Source organism: Mus musculus, chromosome 2 (genome assembly GCF_000001635.26).
Source record: "Mus musculus strain C57BL/6J chromosome 2, GRCm38.p6 C57BL/6J".
Classification (NCBI taxonomy): domain Eukaryota; kingdom Metazoa; phylum Chordata; class Mammalia; order Rodentia; family Muridae; genus Mus; species Mus musculus.
Genome location: NC_000068.7, coordinates 119549983 through 119569173, shown reverse-complemented (window position 1 = coordinate 119569173; position 19191 = coordinate 119549983). Strand labels below are relative to the sequence as shown.

General features: G+C 42.1%; 1 protein-coding gene across 1 annotated transcript in view; it reads right to left on the bottom strand.

Moving 5' to 3' along the window:
• Nucleotides 1–19191, bottom strand: part of Chp1 (calcineurin-like EF hand protein 1) — a 39318-nt gene that overhangs the window by 17851 nt on the left and 2276 nt on the right. Inside the window, exons 2-3 of the mRNA NM_019769.3 lie at nt 8371–8443; nt 2444–2524 (exon numbers count right to left, since the gene is read on the bottom strand). Coding sequence (NP_062743.1) covers nt 2444–2524; nt 8371–8443 — 154 coding nt within the window. The remainder of the gene's footprint in view (nt 1–2443; nt 2525–8370; nt 8444–19191) is intronic.

Genomic DNA, 19191 nt, shown 5'->3' with positions numbered 1-19191 from the left:
TTAGGCCAGCCATAGCTACCCATTGTGAGACCCTGTATCAAAAAGAAAAACACAACAAAATCCCTGTCTTAGCTAAGTAATCCCAACATTTTTGAGGCAGAAATAGGAGGATTTTTGAATTTGAGTTCATTTTACACTTTTAAGGGACCATGTCTCAAAAGAAAAAAGAAAAAAAAAAAACCTCTGGTCTCTGTGTAGAAATAACAGGGAGTGTAGGTAAGAGTCAAGTCGATAATACAGTTCAGAGACCCACTGATGGGAGGGATCAAAGAAAAGCTGGCTCAAAAGGGGGACCCTGACTTCTTTCACACAGCTACACTCATCGTGCGTGGAGCACTATAGGACCTGCAGCAAAATGTAAGCTCTGAGCAATCAAGCAACATGGACTAAGACTCAAATCGTGTCCAGGGCAAAAAAGAAGGAAGTTTATCAACAAAATGTCTACACAATGAAGAATGAAACACCTATGTTCTACTATCAAATTTCAGTCTGAAGAAAACAAAACAAAAAACAGAAAACTTTTTTTTGAAGAAGAAGGAGATTGAAAATACATTTTTTTTCCATTTTCTTTTTTTCCCACATATTTTTAATTAGATATTTTCTTCATTTACATTTCAAATGCTATCCCAAAAGTCCCCTATACCCTCCCCCCATTTTTTTTTTTTAAGGGACAGAAGAAACCAAAGCCTGGGAGCCAGGTAAACACTTGATAAGAAGCAGAGGCACAGGCCGTAGCCGTAGCAGCAGACTGGAGAAGATGGCAGGAAATAACCAGCGTCAAAGGAGATTCAGCTTTGCCTTTCAAAACAGACTTCAAGAGCTGGTCAGACAGCTCAGTGGGGAAGACTACAGCCACGTCTGGTGATCTGAGTTTTCCCCAGAACCCAACTGGTGCAGGAGAGAACTGAGTTAGGCAAACTGTCCTCTAATTTACATATACACACACAAAAAAATAAATGTCTAAAAAAAGGACTTCCACAAGCTGTTTCTCCATTAACTGACAGTGACTGAGGAGCTCTGAAAAAGAAGCTGACACTGAAATACTCTCCATCGCCTGTGGAAAGCATACTAGTGAGAGCTGCGTCTGTGCAGGGTGCAATGCTCTGCACACCCGACCTGACGACGGAGGGTGCAGGAGGCAAGAAAGGCACAAGTGAAGGGAGCAGAAGAAGCTCTGACCTGAGTGTCTTGGTGATTGTTCTTGCCATCCTGATCTAACTGGCCCTGAGTTTGTTTTTCAATTTAAAAAAATTTTTTTAAATGTATCTGAGTATTTTGATTGCATGTATGACTATGGACCATGTGTGTGCTGGCTACTTTTTCTACCAACTTGACATAGGCTAGATTCATTTGGAAAGAAAGAACCCAGAAGGGGCTGGTGAGATGGCTCAGTGGGTAAGAGCACCCAACTGCTCTTCTGAAGGTCCAGAGTTCAAATCCCAGCAACCACATGGTGGCTCACAACCATCTGTAACAAGATCTGACTCCCTCTTCTGGTGTGTCTGAAGACAGCTACAGTGTACTTACATATAATAATAAATAAATCTTTAAAAAAAAAAAAAAAAAAAAAGAACCCAGAATAGCCTGTAAGACGTGCCTTTGGCTTTTGGGAGCTTTTTGTTTGTTTTGTTTTGTTTTGTTTGAGACAGAGTTTCTTTGCGTACATAGCTCTGGCTGTCTTAGAACAGCTCTATAGACCAGGCAGGCCTCAAATTCCAACCAAACTCAGATATCCACCTACCTCTGCCTTCTGAGTGCTAGGATTGAAGGTGTGTACCACCACTGCCCCAGCTACCTTCAGGGTATTTTCTTTAAATTGAATGATGTGGGAATGCCCAGCATTTTTATGGGTGGTGCTACCCCTGGGCCCATGGTCCTGGGTAGTGTAAGAAAATAAGCTAAGCAAGCTAGTAAGCAGCTCCTCCATGATTCCTGCCTGCAGGTTCCACCCTTCAGTCCCTGACCTGACCTCCTTCAATGATGGGCTGTGATTTAGAACTGTCAGCTGTAATAAACCCTTTCTTCCCTAAGTTGCTTCTGATCATAGTGCTTTATCACTATGGAGCCCTGGGTGTAATTTCCAGCAACATAACAGCTCATAATCACCCACAATTCCTGTTCCAGAAAATCTAATACTCTCCGATGGCACCATACAGGTGGTGGACACACAGACACAAAAATAAATACAAGAAAAACCAAGCTGGGAGAAAAACAAGAGATAATCTATATATGAAAATTAGGGGTGCCAATTGAATTCTAGGGAACCATGATCTGAGAGGATACCTATCTTTTTTATTCTATTCTACTTTATTATTATCATCATTATTCTATTCTATTCTACTTTATTATTATCATCATTATCATTACTGTCATTATTCTACATTAGCAATTACTATAGCCTAGACGACAAAGGAAGGGACCAAAACCAACTGCCCCCACTCACCCCTCTGAGAAGAAGGCATTGATGATCCGGTCCCCCAGTGGGTTGATGGCAAGTTCTGGAATCCTCTGGAAATCTTCCCGGCTGCCAAAAGAATCACCTTAAGCTAGAGACACTGGCCTTTGGAATGGACTCTTTTGAAGCCAAAAGAGTACAACCCAGCAAGAAAATTGACTCCTGGAATTACTTGTGTGGCAAAGTATACAAGTAACTAGAATATCTGCCAACTGGGTTTTTTTTGTTTTGTTTTGTTTTGGTTTGGTTTGGTTTTTTTTGCACCAACTCAGGTGTGAATGAAGCAAGATTTAATTTTGCTATGCCCCAGTAAGCCCAGCAAACAGGTTATGTCAATGAACAAATACTACGCTGTTCCTTAGTAAATGATTTCTTAAACATTACCACTTTGTAATTAATTATTAAGTTTGGCATTGTGAACAGCAAATAGACACAATCAACTACGGCAGACCTCGAGTGCAGGCTGGAGGAGCCTGAAGACACCTGCTCGGGAAAAGCTAAAACACCTATGAAATGTAAGACTTTTTTTTTTTTTTTTTTTTTTGGAGACAGGGTTTCTCTGTGTACCCTTTGCTGTCCTCAAACTTAGAAATCCACCTGCCTCTGCCTCCCAAGTGCTGGGATTAAAGACGAGTGCCACCATTACCCAGCGGAAATGTAAGAAATTCTTTTTTTTTTTTTTTTAGATTTATTTATTTATTATATGTAAGTACACTGTAGCTGTCTTCAGACACTCCAGAAGAGGGCGTCAGATCTTGTTACAGGTGGTTGTGAGCCACCATGTGGTTGCTGGGATTTGAACTCTGGACCTTTGGAAGAGCAGTCGGGTGCTCTTACCCACTGAGCCATCTCACCAGCCCCCTGTAAGAAATTCTTAAGAGATTGTTTCCACTCAAGAAGCCAACTGGCAGGGCACAGTGGCCAGGCTGACCTATAATCGAGTTCTAGCAGAGTTTGGATTATAGTTAAGACCCTCCCATAGTTTCCCAAAAAACTAACAAATAAATAGAAAGAAAGAAAAAAAGGATGGAGGGAGACAGGAACGGAGGCAGGGAAAGAATCCTTTCACTGACAAGAAATGAAGCAGATTTAACCTTGAACATGGTAAGAGCAATCAGCTTCACATAACATAGAGGCTGTGAGACATTCTTCATACATAAATCTTGTGCTGCTCCAACCTCAAGTGATACAGTATCTCTCTGTTCTTGTATGGCAAGCTTTATCTCTGCCCTTGTAAGAGCTGAAGAAATCGGATTAGGCAAAGGAACTTGCCTTTGTCACACTAAAAAGCAGAACTGCTTTAAATCTAAGACTTTAAGTCAAAATGTATTTCTTGTTAAAAAGAAAAAGTTTCCCATATATTAAATTGTTATTTAAGACACATCTTGGTCTAGAGAAACGGCTCAGCGGTTAAGAGCACTTCCAGAGGTCCTGAGTTCAATTCCCAGCAACCACCTGGTGGTTCACAACCATCTGTAATGGGATCTGATTCTCTCTCTGGTGTGTCTGAATATACAGCTACAGTGTACTCATTTAAATAAAAATAAATCTTCTTTAAATAAAAAAATCTTATTATGGCATGGCTGCCCAGGCTGGCCTTGACCTTCCTCTGGGTGCAGGCCAGGCTGGAACACTTGGTTTCCCTGCCTCTGTCCCTGAGTACTGGGATTACAGGCATTTGCTACCATACCCTAGCCCATATTAAAATTTTTGAACATTGCTGTTTTAAAAATTGCTCAGTATTTCTCTAAAACTCCTTGGATATCCTATGTGAGGAACTCAAAACTGTCTATGATTTACTTTTCAAAAGTATCAGTGTCATGGAGGGTTAGGGAAGAGCTAAGGCTTCTATCGTTGGTGGAGCATCTCCTCAGCAGACGAAGGCGATCCCTAGCACAACCCAACCCAAAGGTAGAGAAGACTGCTATGGATCAAAAGAGACTGAAGGACTGTGGGAGTGGAGCTTCAGATGCAGCCCGGTTGGTAGAGTGCTTATACAGGTGCAAGAAATCATGGATTCAATCCCAGCACGACATAAACTGGGTGAAACAGGGCAGGCCTGAAGTCTCCACAAGGGAAGGCAAAGGTAAGAGCACCTGAAGTTCTCAGGCATCCTGGGTCAGGTAATAAGCTGAAGGGCAGCCAAACAGAACAACAGGGGCTGTAAGATGATTATGTCATTCAAGTGCTTGCCTCACACGACTAAGAACCTGAGCTCAGATCCCCAGCACCCGTGGAAAAAAGCCAGATATGGCAGTGCACATCTGTAATCCCAGCACTGCGGAGATGGAAAAGTAGATACCTGCAGTTTACTGTCCAGTCAGCTTAGCAGAATTGATGAGTTCTAAATTTTACATTAAGACCTTATATTAAAAATTAAGACTGCCAGGCAATCATGGTGCATGCCTTTAATCCCAGCACTCAGAAGACAGAAGCAGCCGGATCTGAGTTCAAGGCCAACCTGGCCTACAGAGTGAGATCCAGGCAGCCAGGGCTACAAAGAGAAACCCTGTGTCAAAAAACAAACAAACAAACAAAACAAAACAACCACTGTCTGGGACAGGTAGCTTATGCCTTAATCCACAGCATTAAGGATACAGGCAGACACCAGTCTAGTCTACATAGTGAGTTCCAGGCCAGCCAAGGCTAAGTAGTAAGAACTCTGTATAAAAAATAAAATAAAAATATAGAGAGTTAAGAAGATACCCAATGTGAACCTATGACCTATGAATTCTACATCGGCATACAAAGAAGTGTATGCGCATCCACACATAAATCCATGCATATCCACAGTTACACACACGGAGTGGGAGGACAGTAACAACAAAACATACAAGAAAAGAGTCATCACATAGGGCATTTGCCACAAAGACTAGGTTTAATTTCCCATTCCCACATGGTGGCAGAGATGCAACTCTTCTTGGATTCTTTTACTTTGTGTTTTACCTACATGTATGTATGTGTACCACTTGCATGCCTGGTACCTGAGATCAGAAAAGAGCATTAGATCCCCTGGAACTGGCGTTACAGATGGTTATGAGCCACCATGTAGGTTCTGGAAATCTAACCCAGGTCCTCTACAAGAACAACACGTGCTCTTAATTGCCGAGTCATCTCTCTAGCTCCAGAGAACTAACTCCTTTGTCTTCTGACCTCTGCACACACAAGTAAATACATGTAAAAACAAACAAACAACAACAAGAGATAAATGTGTAAACTCTATACATGACTTTAGACTGCAAAATTGCTATAAAGGATAGCATACATCAACTATATAGAACGTAGACACATTTGAAATAGACTGCTATGAGATAGTACTTCATTAAAACACTAAGTTTTAAAAATTATCTTATGTGTATGAGTGTTTTGCCTGCATGTATGTCTGAGTACCATGTTTGTGCTTAGTGCCTGAGGAGGCCAGAAGAAGGTCAGGTTCAGCTGGAACAGGCATGAATAGATGGTGATGAGCTGCCCTGTGAGTGCTGGGCAGAATCTGAACCCTCTGGAAGTGTAGTTAGTGCTTTTAACCACTGAGTCGTTTCTCCAGCACGTCTGTGTATGTGTGTACACACGCGCGTGTGTGCTGTGTGTGTAGCCTTGGCTGTCCTAGAACTCGATTTGTAGAGCAAGCTGTCCTCAAACTCACAAAGATCTGCCTGCGTCTACTTCCTGAGCGCTAGGATTAAAGGTGTGAGCCACACACTTGGCAATAAACACTCTTAACTGCTGATCCATCTCCAGATCCTCCTTTTCCTTTTCTTTAGTAAAAGACAAGGTTTCATATGACTCAGGCTATTCTTGGCCAGACACCATCCTCCTGCCTCTTACCTCCAAAATGCTAAGATTATAGGCATGCTTCACTCTAGTAGGCAAACTGTTGTCCCTATGACACTCAGGGCCATGCCCTGGTTGATCTCAAATCCTAATCTTCCTGCTGCATCTTCCTAAGCGATGGGATTACAATTGTGTACTACCATGTCTGGATCAAATTCTGCTTTAAAAAACAAAACAAACCGTGTATTCATCTATAGATGAGTGCATGTCTGTATGTGGATACTGAGGGTGAAGCTCAGAGACAACTTAGAGAAGTCAGTTCCCTCCTTCTACCACCTGTCCCAGGAATCAAATTCAAGTTGGTGGTGATAAGAGCAAGTACCTCACCCGCTGAGACATTTCACTAGCCCAAAATACAATTATTTTTAGAAGACAGCATAACTTAGTATGTGTAACTCAGGATAGCCTCAAATTCTTATCTTCCTAGCTCTACCTAATGTGTGCTAGAATTAAATGCTGTTGCCACAATGCCCCACAAAACGACGTTTTCAATTACTATTAGTTTTTAGTGTGCATTAGAGTTCTGCCTGTATGGGATGTCGGATGTCCTAGAACTGAAGTTACAGACAGTTGTAAGCTGCCGTGTGGGTGCTGAGTTGAACCTTAACCATTGGACCATCTACATCGCTCCCACAAGTTGTCCTATGGCTCCTCTCCATGCCCCCTCCAACACCTACCACCCACACACAATAAATGTAAAAAAATGCATTAAAAGACTTCAGAAACTTTAATGTTTCTCATTCCCACCTCCAAGTTTATTAGGAGAAGACAACACACATTCTATTCTCTTCACACTAATGATGACAGTTTATGAAACATTCCTACTCTACTCAAGAATCTTCACACACTTCCTGTTGTGGTTTAAACTTTACACGGTCAATGAACTGAGCTAATTCATCTCCACCACATCTGGTAACAAATAGAAACTGGCCTAGTATACGGAGTGCAGTGCCTTAGAACAGTGCCTCCAGATTTAATCTTCCTTGATCAATTAGAAAAGGGATTTCAGGGCTGGAGAGATGGCTCAGCGGTTATGAGCACTGACTGCTCTTCCAGAGGTCCTGAGTTCAATTCCCAGCAACCACATGGTGGCTCACAACCATCTGTAATGGAATCTGATGCCCTCTTCTGGTGTGTCTGAAGACAGCTACAGTGTACTCATATAAATAAAATAAGTCTTAAAAAAAAAAAAACAACGGATTTCTTTTATCAATCATAATTGATTAAGATGATAAAGTTTACTAGGATCTGGATTATTTAATGCAGCAAAAATTTTTACATAATTCGTCCTATAATACAGAGTCTATAATACACTCATCAAAATATAGTTCCTCTTGTCTAACAAAATGATAAGAAATACTCCAAGAAGATCCAGGTGTGGTGATGCACATCTTTAATCTGGGGAGACAAAGGCAGGTAGATCTCTTGAGTTCTAGGCCAGCCTGATCTACAGAGTTCCGGGGATATACAGAGAAACCCTCATTTCTTGAAAACCAAAACAACAACAACAACAAGAAGAAAATTATCAGGACTAGAGAGATGGATCAGTGATTAAGAGCACTGACTACTCTTCCAGAAGACCCAGGTTCAATACCTAGCAACCACATGGCAGCTCACACCTCTCTATAATTCCAGTTTCCACGACTTCTGACAACCTCACACAGGTATACATGCAGACAAAACACCAATGAACAAAGAAAAAAATTAAATAAATTATATATGCAAATATATATGCATATATACATGTACATAACACACACACACATACACACACACACACACACACACACATATATATATATATATATATATATATATATATATATATATATATATATATGCCAATGATGTATAGACACCATGGCCAAATGGTCCCTGCTCTCCAAATGCAAGATTCCTAGTATGCCCATCCTTGGAATACAGACAGCCCACAGTGTGGCTACCCTTGGAATATAGCTCCTAGGGATCCTGGTCTGGGAAGGAAGGAAGAAAGGAAGGGAGGGAAAGAGGGAGGGAGGAAGGGAGGGAGGGAGGGAGGGAAAGAGGGAGGGAGGAAGGGAAGGAAGAAGGGAAGTACTCACCTGAGAGTCCCGTTCTCCCCTTTGTCCAGGCTGGTGAAGCGGCTGTACAGGCGCGTGATCTGACTGTGGGAAACTGAAAAGCAGAAAATCAGTCCCAATTGAAGAAATAGACATGCATTCATACTACACCCACGGCTACTGCATGCTTCACTGTGAGGGAGATGGGGAGCTGTGCAAGTGTCAAAACAGCACATTTTTAAAAATTAAAGAGTAAGAAGAGCTAGAGAAGAAACTAAATCAATGAAAACTGGCTCTTAAAAAATGAAGTGCAGGGTTAGAGAGATGGCTGAGTGGTTAAGAGCACTAGCCGCTCTTCCAAGGTCCCGAGTTCAAATCCCAGCAACCACTTGGTGGCTCCCAACCATCTGTAATGGGATCAGATGCCACCTTCTGGTGTGTCTGAAGATAGCAACAATGTACTCACATAATACATACATACATACATGAATAAATAAATTTTAAAAATGAAGTGTAGGCATAACTAAGAATGTATTAGGCTAGGAATACAACTCAGTGGTAGAGCTCTGCTTCACATGCATGACGATCTGAATTCATTTTACACACACACACACACACACACACACACGCACGCACGCACGCACGCACGCGCACACACACATACATACACAGCTTTAAAAACACAAAACAGCTAGGCGTGGTGGCACACGCCTTTAATCCCAGCACTCGAGAGGCAGGGGCAGGTAGATTTCTGAGTTCCAGGCCACCCTGGTCTACAGAGTGAGTTCCAGGATAGCCAGGGCTATACAGAGAACCCCTGTCTCGAAAGAAAAGAAAACAAAACAAAACAATAATAATTTCCGGGCGTGGTGACGAAAGCCTTTAGTCCCAGCACTCGGGAGGCAGAGGCAGGCGGACAGAAGAGTTCAAGGCCAGCCTGGTCTACAGAGTGAGTTCCAGGACAGCCAGGGCTACACAGAGAAACCCTGTCTTGAAAAACCAAAACAAACAAACAAAACAAAACAAAAAAACCAGTAAGACTTGAAGAACTTCTTTTAGTCCTGGGGTAAAGGCACAGGTTAGTTGAAGGAAGAGCACCTGTTTAAGAGTATGAGCGAGACTCTGTCTGATCCCTAGCAGATCTCTCTCACTCCCCACCCCCAATAAAGTTAAAAGAGAGAGGGAAAAACAAAAACAAAACCTCAAGCCTATTAATTAATTTGGCTCTTCAGACTGGAATTTCTGAGCAAGTAACTTAATGCTGAACTAAATGGTGTGGCACATCAAACAATTCTGTTTTTAACGTCTAGTCTCCTTCTGCACCAAGCACCCACAGCATCACCTCCTCATTAGGACTTAACTGGGTGACACCAGGAATCAATTTGTTTGATGTAACAAAGTAACCATGCTGTGACCTCTACAAGAGAACCTAGTGGTCTGGATTAGCACAGTCAACTCCAGCACGGTAACTGCTAGAAGCAGTTTATAATTGCAGATGTACAAAACAAGCCTGAAAGTGGGAAAGGCACTTCTGGGGAACAGTTTAGTCTCCTGGCAGATTAGAGGCAAGAGGAAAACACAGAGTAACCACAGTAGAAAATATGACAGCCCCACAGCGGGGAACAAGTCCAAAGTGACTCAGCCGCACCTGTGAGGCGGTGAAGATTAAGGAAGTGTGGATCTGAAGGTTGTCTTCCCCTAGCTCAAGCAACACAACATACCTGCTGTATGAGGAAGGGGAAACAAAGTAAACAAGGCAGGAAGTAAAACAGGAAGTGAACGGTGGGGCAGGGAGGACGCACTAGGGCAGCTGTGATCTGGCACTAGGTTCATCCATGAAAGGGGCTCTAATAACTAAACAGAGCCTGGGAGGCACAACTCCTCCCATCTAGGCAGAACAAACAGGAGTTTGGCTGCTAAAGGCCGCAGGTGGAGACTGCTGCCAGCCACACAGGTACACACAGCTTTGCAAAGAATAGACACTTGTGATGGCCAGGTAGCCAGAGTCTGGACCAAGGGGCTAAGTCAATGGGACTGTGAGGAGTGGAAGGAAAATGCTCAGCAAAGAGTCTGCGCTGGGAAAGCACACCAAGTTAACTATCATCACCACCTCATCCCTACACAGGAGCCTGGGGGACAGCTTACACTACCATAATAACTGCTCACAACCTTCTTGGCGGGCCAGTCACAGCTACTTTCTTTAGGAATCTGACCAATTTATCCCAGCCTGGCATCCGGCCTCCAAAGGTACTTTTGTAATGAATTCCTTAGTTGAGCAAAATTAAGTCAGTTAAAGAATAACTACATTTCCCAAAAAGTCTTGAAAAAGAAATCTGTGTTTTCCATCTCAACATTGTTTCTTTTCATTTCTTTAATAGACCACCTAGTATCATTCATTTGTGAACTTTAGATCCAACAGCTTGATTTTCTCTTTTTAATTTTTAAAAATAATTTGTTTTTATATACATTGGTGTTTTGCCTGCACGTATGTCTGTATGAGGGTGTCTGATCCCCTGGAACAGGAGTTACAGACGATTTTAAGCTGCTGTGGGATGCTGGGAATTGAACCTGGATTCTCTGGAAGAGCAGCCACTATAGTTAATTGCTGAGCCAGCTTAATTTTCAATTAAGTAATTCAGTCTTTTAACTATCAAGTAATTCATTTCATATTGGTGCGAAGTACTTCTAAAATATTTTAAAATATATTTATTTTTATTGTGTTTCTGTGTCTGTGCAAGTGATTGCTGGTACCCTCAGAAGCCAGAGGTATTGAATTCCCCAGGTACTGGAGCTACAGGCAGTTGTGAGCTGCCTAACATGGGTGCTAGGAACCAAACTCAGGCCTCCTGGCAGAGCAGGATGCATTCAGCCACTGAGCCACCTTTTGAATCCTGGTTTTGAGTATTTTATGGTAGTCTCTCTGTATGTATGTATGGTATTGTATAGTGTATGTGAGAATGCTTGAACCCATGCACACATGCAGAAGCCAGAGTGGGACTTGAGGTGTCTTCCTCTATCACCCTCCAACTGCCTGCCTTGAAACTGAGCTTCTCACCAAACTGGACACTCACATTGTGGCTAGGCTGTCTGTCTGACTAGTAAGCAACAGGCGCCTGACCAGCTCCATGTCCCAGTGTTGAAGTGCTGACTAGCCGGCCTTCCTCTGCGCTGGCAATCTGAGCCGGCCTTCCTCTGGGCTGCCATCTGAACTGGGGTCCTGCTTGCAGAGCACATGCTCTTACCCACTGAGCCATCTCCTCTAGCCCCTGAAGGATTTATTTATGTATTTATTTATTTATTTATTTATTTATTTATTTATTTACAGAGCACAGGCTCTTACCCACTGAGCCATCTCCTCTAGCCCCTGAAGGATCGATTTATTTATTTATTTATTTATTTGGTTTTTTTTTTCAAGACAGGGTTTCTCTGTGTAGCCCTGGGTGGCCTCGAACTCAGAAATCCGCCTGCCTCTGCCTCCCAAATGCTGGGATTAAAGGCGTGCACCACCACTGCCCAGTTGGGTTTTTTTAAGATGAAAAATTATTAAATTTTTCTTTTTGTTAATCTTAATGTATTAATGATGTATAATTATATATTAAGATTATATACATGATAAAATGTAAATTAAACAATACACAACATTGTGTTCCTAACACCCAAGTCCCCAATCTCCTATGCCAGAGTCATGAAATTAACAGTTTGTTATGACCCTTACTAGACATTTCTTGTGTGTTTGTGTGTGTGTGTGTGTGTGAATGAGTAGAGTTTTATACAATGTTTAAAAAATATTTATTTAGTTTTTTTTATTTAACATGCATTAGAGTTTTGCCTATAAGAGGGTGTTGGATCTCCTGGCACTGGAATTATAGAAAACTGTGAACTGCCATGTGGGTGATGGGAACTGAACCTGGGACCTTTGGAAGAGTAAACTGTGCTCTTAACCACTGACCCATCTCTTCAGCCCAATTTATAGAATTTTTGAGTTAAGGTAAATGTTACAAGCTAACCCAATTCTTAAAGCTAATAAATGACTGGGAGGAAGTGGTACACTATTGCACGCCTTTAATTCCAGTACTGTTTATTGGTACTGAATCCAGTGCCAGGATCCAAATGATGGCTCAGTGGCTGAATGCATCCTGCTCTGCCAGAAGGCCTGAGTTTGGTTCCTAGCACCCATGTTAGGCAGCTCACAACTGCCTGTAGCTCCAGTACCTGGGGAATTCAATACCTCTGGCTTCTGAGGATACCAGCAGTCACTTGCACAGACACAGAAACACAATAAAAAAAAATATATATATATATATATATTTTCGAGACAGGGTTTCTCTGTGTAGCCCTGGCTGTCCTGGAACTCACTTTGTAGACCAGGCTGGCCTTGAACTCAGAAATCCGCCTGCCTCTGCCTCCCAAGTACTAGGATTAAAGGCGTGCACCACCACACCCGGCTAAATATATTTTTATAAATTTTAAAAATACTCTGTACAACTATGAAAGACTATGAATTACTAGTTGAAAATTAAGCTGTTAAGGGGCTAGAGAGATGGCTCAGCAGTTAACTACACTGGATGCTCTTCCAGAGAACATTGGTTCAATTCCCAGCACCCACACAGCAGTACTATACAGGCTAGTCTGCACTTCAGCATTGGAATATGGAGCTAGTCAGAAGCCTGGAGCTCACTACAAACAGTTGAGAAGCAGAAGCAGACAGATTTCTATGAGTTGGAGGCCAGCCTAGTCTACCTAGCAGGTTTCAGAATAGCCAAGGCTACACATAGAAACCCTGTCTTGAAGACAAAAAAAAAAAAAAAAAAAAAAAAAAAAAAAAAACCAAACTAATAAATGAGCCAGTGTAGCGGGAAATATTTTAAAAGGCACCATCTCGTACTAAAGTAGCTGCTCTCTCTGTCCAGGCGGTCTTCCCACCTCCATGGCTAGCCCCAGGCAACATTCTTCCCAGCTCCAGTTCGCCTGCCTCAGAGCCACTTCTACCTTCCCAGACATCCGCCCACTGCAGCTGTCACAAATCCCCTTAACCCAGTAAATCAAAACTCTAGAAGCTTATAATTATTAGTCAATTTTAAATATCAATAAATTCTCAGTTCACAAGATGCCCACACAATAATTTCAGAGTCAACTGATAATGATACAAGCTGCCTACCTAGAGTAGACAAGTTATTCCAATCATTCTTTCCTTTTCTGATACTCATAGCTACCTGTGCCTATATAAAGTCGTGTGGATACGGTTCGTCCTTTTCTCCATCCATCTTTTCTCTTCCTCCTCCTCCTCCTCTCTTCCTGTGCCTGTCTCTGAAACTCTTAGCTCTGCCTTCCTTTCCCCTGTCCAATCACAGGCTTCTTGTATTAATATTTAAATTAATTGGGGGAAAATTCTGCTACAATCTAGTATAGTACTTTGGGAGGCAGAGATAGGTGGAGCTCTGAGTTCCAAGCTAGCCTGGTCTATAGAGACAATTCCAGGTCAGCTAGGGCTACACAGAGAAACCCTGTCTTGAAAAAATCAAACAAAAACAAAAACACTAATAGATGACCACAGCAACCTCCAAAGTGAACCAAAGTCTAGAGCTGGCTTTCAACTCATTCTACAGCACAGGCTAGCCTCATTCTTGTAAGCTTGCCTCAGTCTCCAGAGTATTAGTATTATATACATGGACCTACACACTGGGCTTCAATGTACCCTTTCAAGGAACTACACAGTCCACACACACAAAAGTATTAGAACTGCCAGGGATAAAGGCAGGACATTCTTCCAGTAAAAACAAACTCGCCGAAGGAACAAAGCTAGCCAGCCAGCCAGGCATCTAACACTGGTAACTTTCTTGGAAATCTCAGGAGTTAACAGTTTCCCTTAAAATAGACTGTGAATAGGGACATGTCTTGAATGAAGCTGTAGTCTACTCTGCTGAACAACTACTTATTTTATACTGAAAGACTGAAAAGATCCTGCTAACCTTGAGTTCAGAGCTGTCAATCAAATCTGCCTCTTTCTCAGGATGGGAAGGTATTTCAAGAAGGTACTAACCGCCAAGGTGGGCTGACGGGGGAGCATGCAAAGTTAAAGGAGATAGGCCAAGTTACTTTGTCGTGGCTTTTATCCTAACCTTAATGAACAAGACAAGCTGGGTAAAGTGCACAACTGCAGGCAATAGCAGCTCTGGGGATACACTGCAGAGTGGAGCCTGCACTTCTTATGTTTCATACCCTGACATTTTCCCAACATAATAACTTCAAGGTCTAACCTATCCTCTTAAGAATTAACAGACACCATCAGGTGATTGGTGGCACATGCCACCTTTAATCCCAGAACTCAGGAGGCAGCAACAGGTAGATCTCTGAGTTCAAAGTCAGCCTGGTCTAAAGAGCAAGTTCCAGGACAGCTAGAGATGTACAGAGAAACCCTATCTTGAAAAACAAAAACAAAACAAACAAACAAAAAATAATTCAAAGAGATCAAAAACTGTGTTTTCTAAAACAAGCAGAGGACAGCCCTCAGCCAAGTGCTTCAGAGCACGCTCAAGCAATGGCTTCCAACAGCATCCCAACAACAGAACAGTCGAACCAAACCACAAACAAAATGGATCTTCTCAAAAGAGGGTAAACTGAATATTACTGACGGCAGCACTGTGGCGATCACATTACATGTTTCCCTCTTCCTACATAACACACGAAAGTAAGTAAGAGTAAATTTTCTACAACTTCCAAATAGTTGATATTGTGAGTTCAACACCAGCTTGGCTAGTGAGTTCCAGGTCAGCCAGGGTTACATAGTAAGACCCTGCCCCCAACCCCATCCCCACCAAAAAAAGAAGCAGAACAGGAGGTGGCGCTCATTGGTGCAATCCTTTCAAAGCATACATAAAAGCAAGATTCTAGGTTCAATCACTTGCACAAAATAAATAGATTAATGAACAAAAAAGATAAATAAAGCAAACATGGCAAAACTGTAACAATGCATGTATTAGATAGGAATGAACACGAGTGCTCATTTACTATCAACTTTCCTGTATATTTGAAAGTTGAATTCTTTTGGGTTTTTTGTTTGTTTGTTTTGCTTGGTGATTGTCACTCCTCTTTGTTTAGTTATTGTTGTTTGAGATTGTATATTTTTAATATTTATTTTTACTTTAAGAGTTTTGCCAGAATGTGTGTATGTATGTATATAGCACATGTGTGCTTAGTGCCAACAAAGACCAAAAGAGAAAGTTACAGATAACAGTGCGCTGACATGTGGGTACAGAGTACTAAGCTTGGATCCTCTCTAACAGTGGCAAGCATTCTTAACTGAGCCATCTCTCCAGCCCCTTTTATTTAAAAAAATAACAGTTATGTGTGTATATGTAGACACATGTGCACATGTATTTGTGCCACAGCCCACAAAAGGTCAAAGGACAACTTACCAGAGTCAATTCTCATTCCTCTATGTGGGTCCTGGGACTCAAACTCTGGGCGTCAGGTTTGATGGCAAGCACCTTTACACAGGGAGCCATCTGGTCAGCAAATGACAGTATATTGCTATACAGTCTAGTCTGGCCTTGAACTCAGAACCCTCTGGTCTTAGCCTCCCTAGTGCTGGAGTTAAAGGCATAAAATAAGCTACTATATCTGGAACTGGTATGAAAATAGGTTAGATCACAGTAAGTTTAGCTTTTGCTATATAAGACCTAAGGTATCCTCCCTGCTTGTGTGCTTCCATCATAGTGTTTATTGCGTGTAATACATACATTGCTATTTTGTAATGTTTTTCTGCTTAAACTCGGAAGACTTGGCTTATATCTCTGAAGCTGCTTCTAGGGTCAGTGACTTTCTGTGTAACTTCAAGAAGTCTGTGTTCTGAACCCCTTCCTCATTTGTAAGTTCCAGAGCTCCATTCTCTATCTTGACACACAGGGCTCATCCCTTTCTAGTAAGAAATTGGAACTTTGGGGAGAAAACTAGATATAGAACTTTACAAATTCTCTGAAGTCTGGCAAAGATATTATCTCTCCATTTCCAACTCAATAGGACACAAGACAAAAGACAGCAGGGTCCTCTGTACTCCAGACTCCCTCAACACTGTGGCGTGACATAGGCCAGCCAGAAAGGTGACGGAGGAGGCAATAGCACTCTGCTCAATTTCAAGAAACTATTCTCAAGCAATTGCCTTCCTCAGGCACACCCTTCATATCATCACTACACCCTTCCAAACAAACAAACACTCACTGGTCTGTACAACTCTTCTAAACCTGTTCAACACCCTGCCCATACCCACATGACACACACCATAGACCAGAAACCAAAAATAAACCAATCTTCATTCCCCACTATTTAGTTGGCATGAACCTTTGCTCAAAGTTAAGGGTTTTGGCAATCCACAGCAAGGCTATTCCTATGGTTAATTGTACTAAGGGTCACGACATAAATTCCTAAGATACTATGACCGCCCTCCAATTACATCTTTTATTCAAATGTGCTGACTTATAAAAATGTAGAATTGTGAAAGAGGGTGATAGAACAAAGGTTAAATATAGTAGGTATTTTATAACAGTGTTTCATATCTTTTCTTTTCTTTCCCTCCCTCTCTCCTTCTCTCCCTTCCCTCCTTCTCTCCCTCCCTCCCTCTCTCCTTTCCTTCCTTTCTTTCAAGCCAGGGTCTCCTATGTAGCCCTAGTTGGCCTGGAACTCAGAGATCCTGCCTCTGCCTATAGAGCTGGCTTTATTTCTGTTTGCACTGTAACTGTATGTAGTGGGAGTTACATTGTAACTGTATGTAGGGGGGGGAGTTACATTGTAACTGTAGCAGGAGTTTGTGCACTCAGTGAGGGTGCCCTGGAGACCACAGCATTAGATCCTCTAGAGCTTACTTTACAGGTGGTCCTTTTTTACCAGCCCAATATGGGTGCCTGGAATCAAACTGGGTCCTCTTAACTGGTGAGCCATCTTTCTGGCCCCCAAAGTGTTTCTTTGGTTGGTTTTTTTTGTTTTTTCGAGACAGGGTTTCTCTGTGTAGCCCTGGCTTTCCTGGAACTCACTTTGTAGACCAGGCTGGCCTCGAACTCAGAAATCTGCCTGCCTCTGCCTCCCGAGTGCTAGGATTAAAGGCGTGCGCCACCACTAGCTCCCCAAAGTGTTTCTTAAATGATGAGAAACCTCAGCAAGGCAAGGTGATATATACCCGCTAGCCCAACATTCAGAAAATTGAAGCAAGGGATTGCTTTGAGTGAGGCAGCCTCAAAAATAAATAAAACAACATCAGGCTATATCTTCTTTTAGCTTTACTTCCTTAGGATTGACAAAATAATATTAGTGTTTGATTCCTAAGGTACACTGAAAAGAAGCACTGTATAAAATGCCTCCACCTCTAGTTATATAGCCATAGACAGGATCTAAACAGTTTTTATTTCTAGCATATGCAAAGATGATTCTATCTATGGTTCAAAATAATCCTAGTTTGGCCTCTGAGTAGAGGTGCTTGCTTCACAAGCTTGACAACCTGAGTTCAATCCCAGGATCAAAGGTAGACCAGAGTCAACTCCATCAAGTCTCCCTTTAACATCCACTCACGTGAAGACATGAAGGGGCAGGCTCACCCCACACACGTTATTTAAAGACCCTGGAGAGAGCCAAGCATAGTAGCACAGACCTTTAATTCCAGCACTCCAGAGGCAGAGGCAGGCAGATCTCTTTAAGTTCAAGGTCAGCCTGGTCTACATAACAAGCTCCAGGACAGCCAGGATGACACAGAATTTGAGATTTTGTCTCAAGAAGCCAAAAATAAAATAAAACCCCTGAAGCCGGGCGTGGTGGCGCATGCCTTTACTCCCAGCACTCGGGAGGCAGAGGCAGGCGGATTTCTGAGTTCAAGGCCAGCCTGGTCTACAAAGTGAGTTCCAGGACAGCCAGGGCTACACAGAGAAACCTTGTCTCGAAAAACCAAAAAAAAAAAAAAAAAAAAAAAATCAAAAAATAAAAAATAAAACCCCTGGAAATTAAAAAAAAAAAAAAAAAAAAAAGAATGGTTAGCAACTACATGACAATAATACCAGCAGCATGCTAAGGACCTTTTTTCATTTCTCAGGGTAAGAAGTCTAAAAAGTAAGTTATTATTACTAATTCTGTTTTATATATGATGAAAGTTGTGTTCTTACTCAGAATTACTTTTCCTAGTATTTAGTGGCTAAGTATTAAATTGCAGCTCCATTGGCCTTGTGTGTACACACTCACACACACACAGTTTTTTTTTTAAAGATGTTTCTATGTGTAGCCCTGGCTGTCCTGGAACTTGCTCTGTAGACCAGGCTGGCCTTGAACTCAAGAAATCTGCCTGCCTCTGCCTCCCTAATACTAGGATCACAGGCATTTTAGGAGTGTTGCACACATCTTTAGTCCCTGTCCTTTTGAGGCTGAAGTAATAGGATCTCATTTGAAGTCAGTCTGGGCTTATCAAAAGAGGAGAAAAAAAGAAGAGGAGGAAGAAAAGGAGGATGAAGAAAAGAAGAAGGAAAAAGAAGGAGAAGGAGGAAGAGGAGGAGAAGAAATCGGGTGGAAGGAAGATGGAGAGGAGGTGGGGGAGGGGAAAGAGGAGGAAGAGGAGGAGGAGGGAAGGGAGGAGAGGGGAAAGGGGAGGGGGAGGAAGAAGAGGAGGAGGAGAAGGAGGAGAAGGAGAAGAAGAAACAAATCTCTGCTACCTAGAGATTTGATGGGTCCTACTTAAATACACTGATGGCTCAATTCCTAAGGTAGAGGAATGGCATTGTAGCTAAGTAGGGTGTAACAGTTGCTGAAAGCCACCGAAACACTCTATGTTAATTTATCAAAAATTAATCCATTCATGCATCAAAACCCAATTCCTATACCCTACAAAGCCAG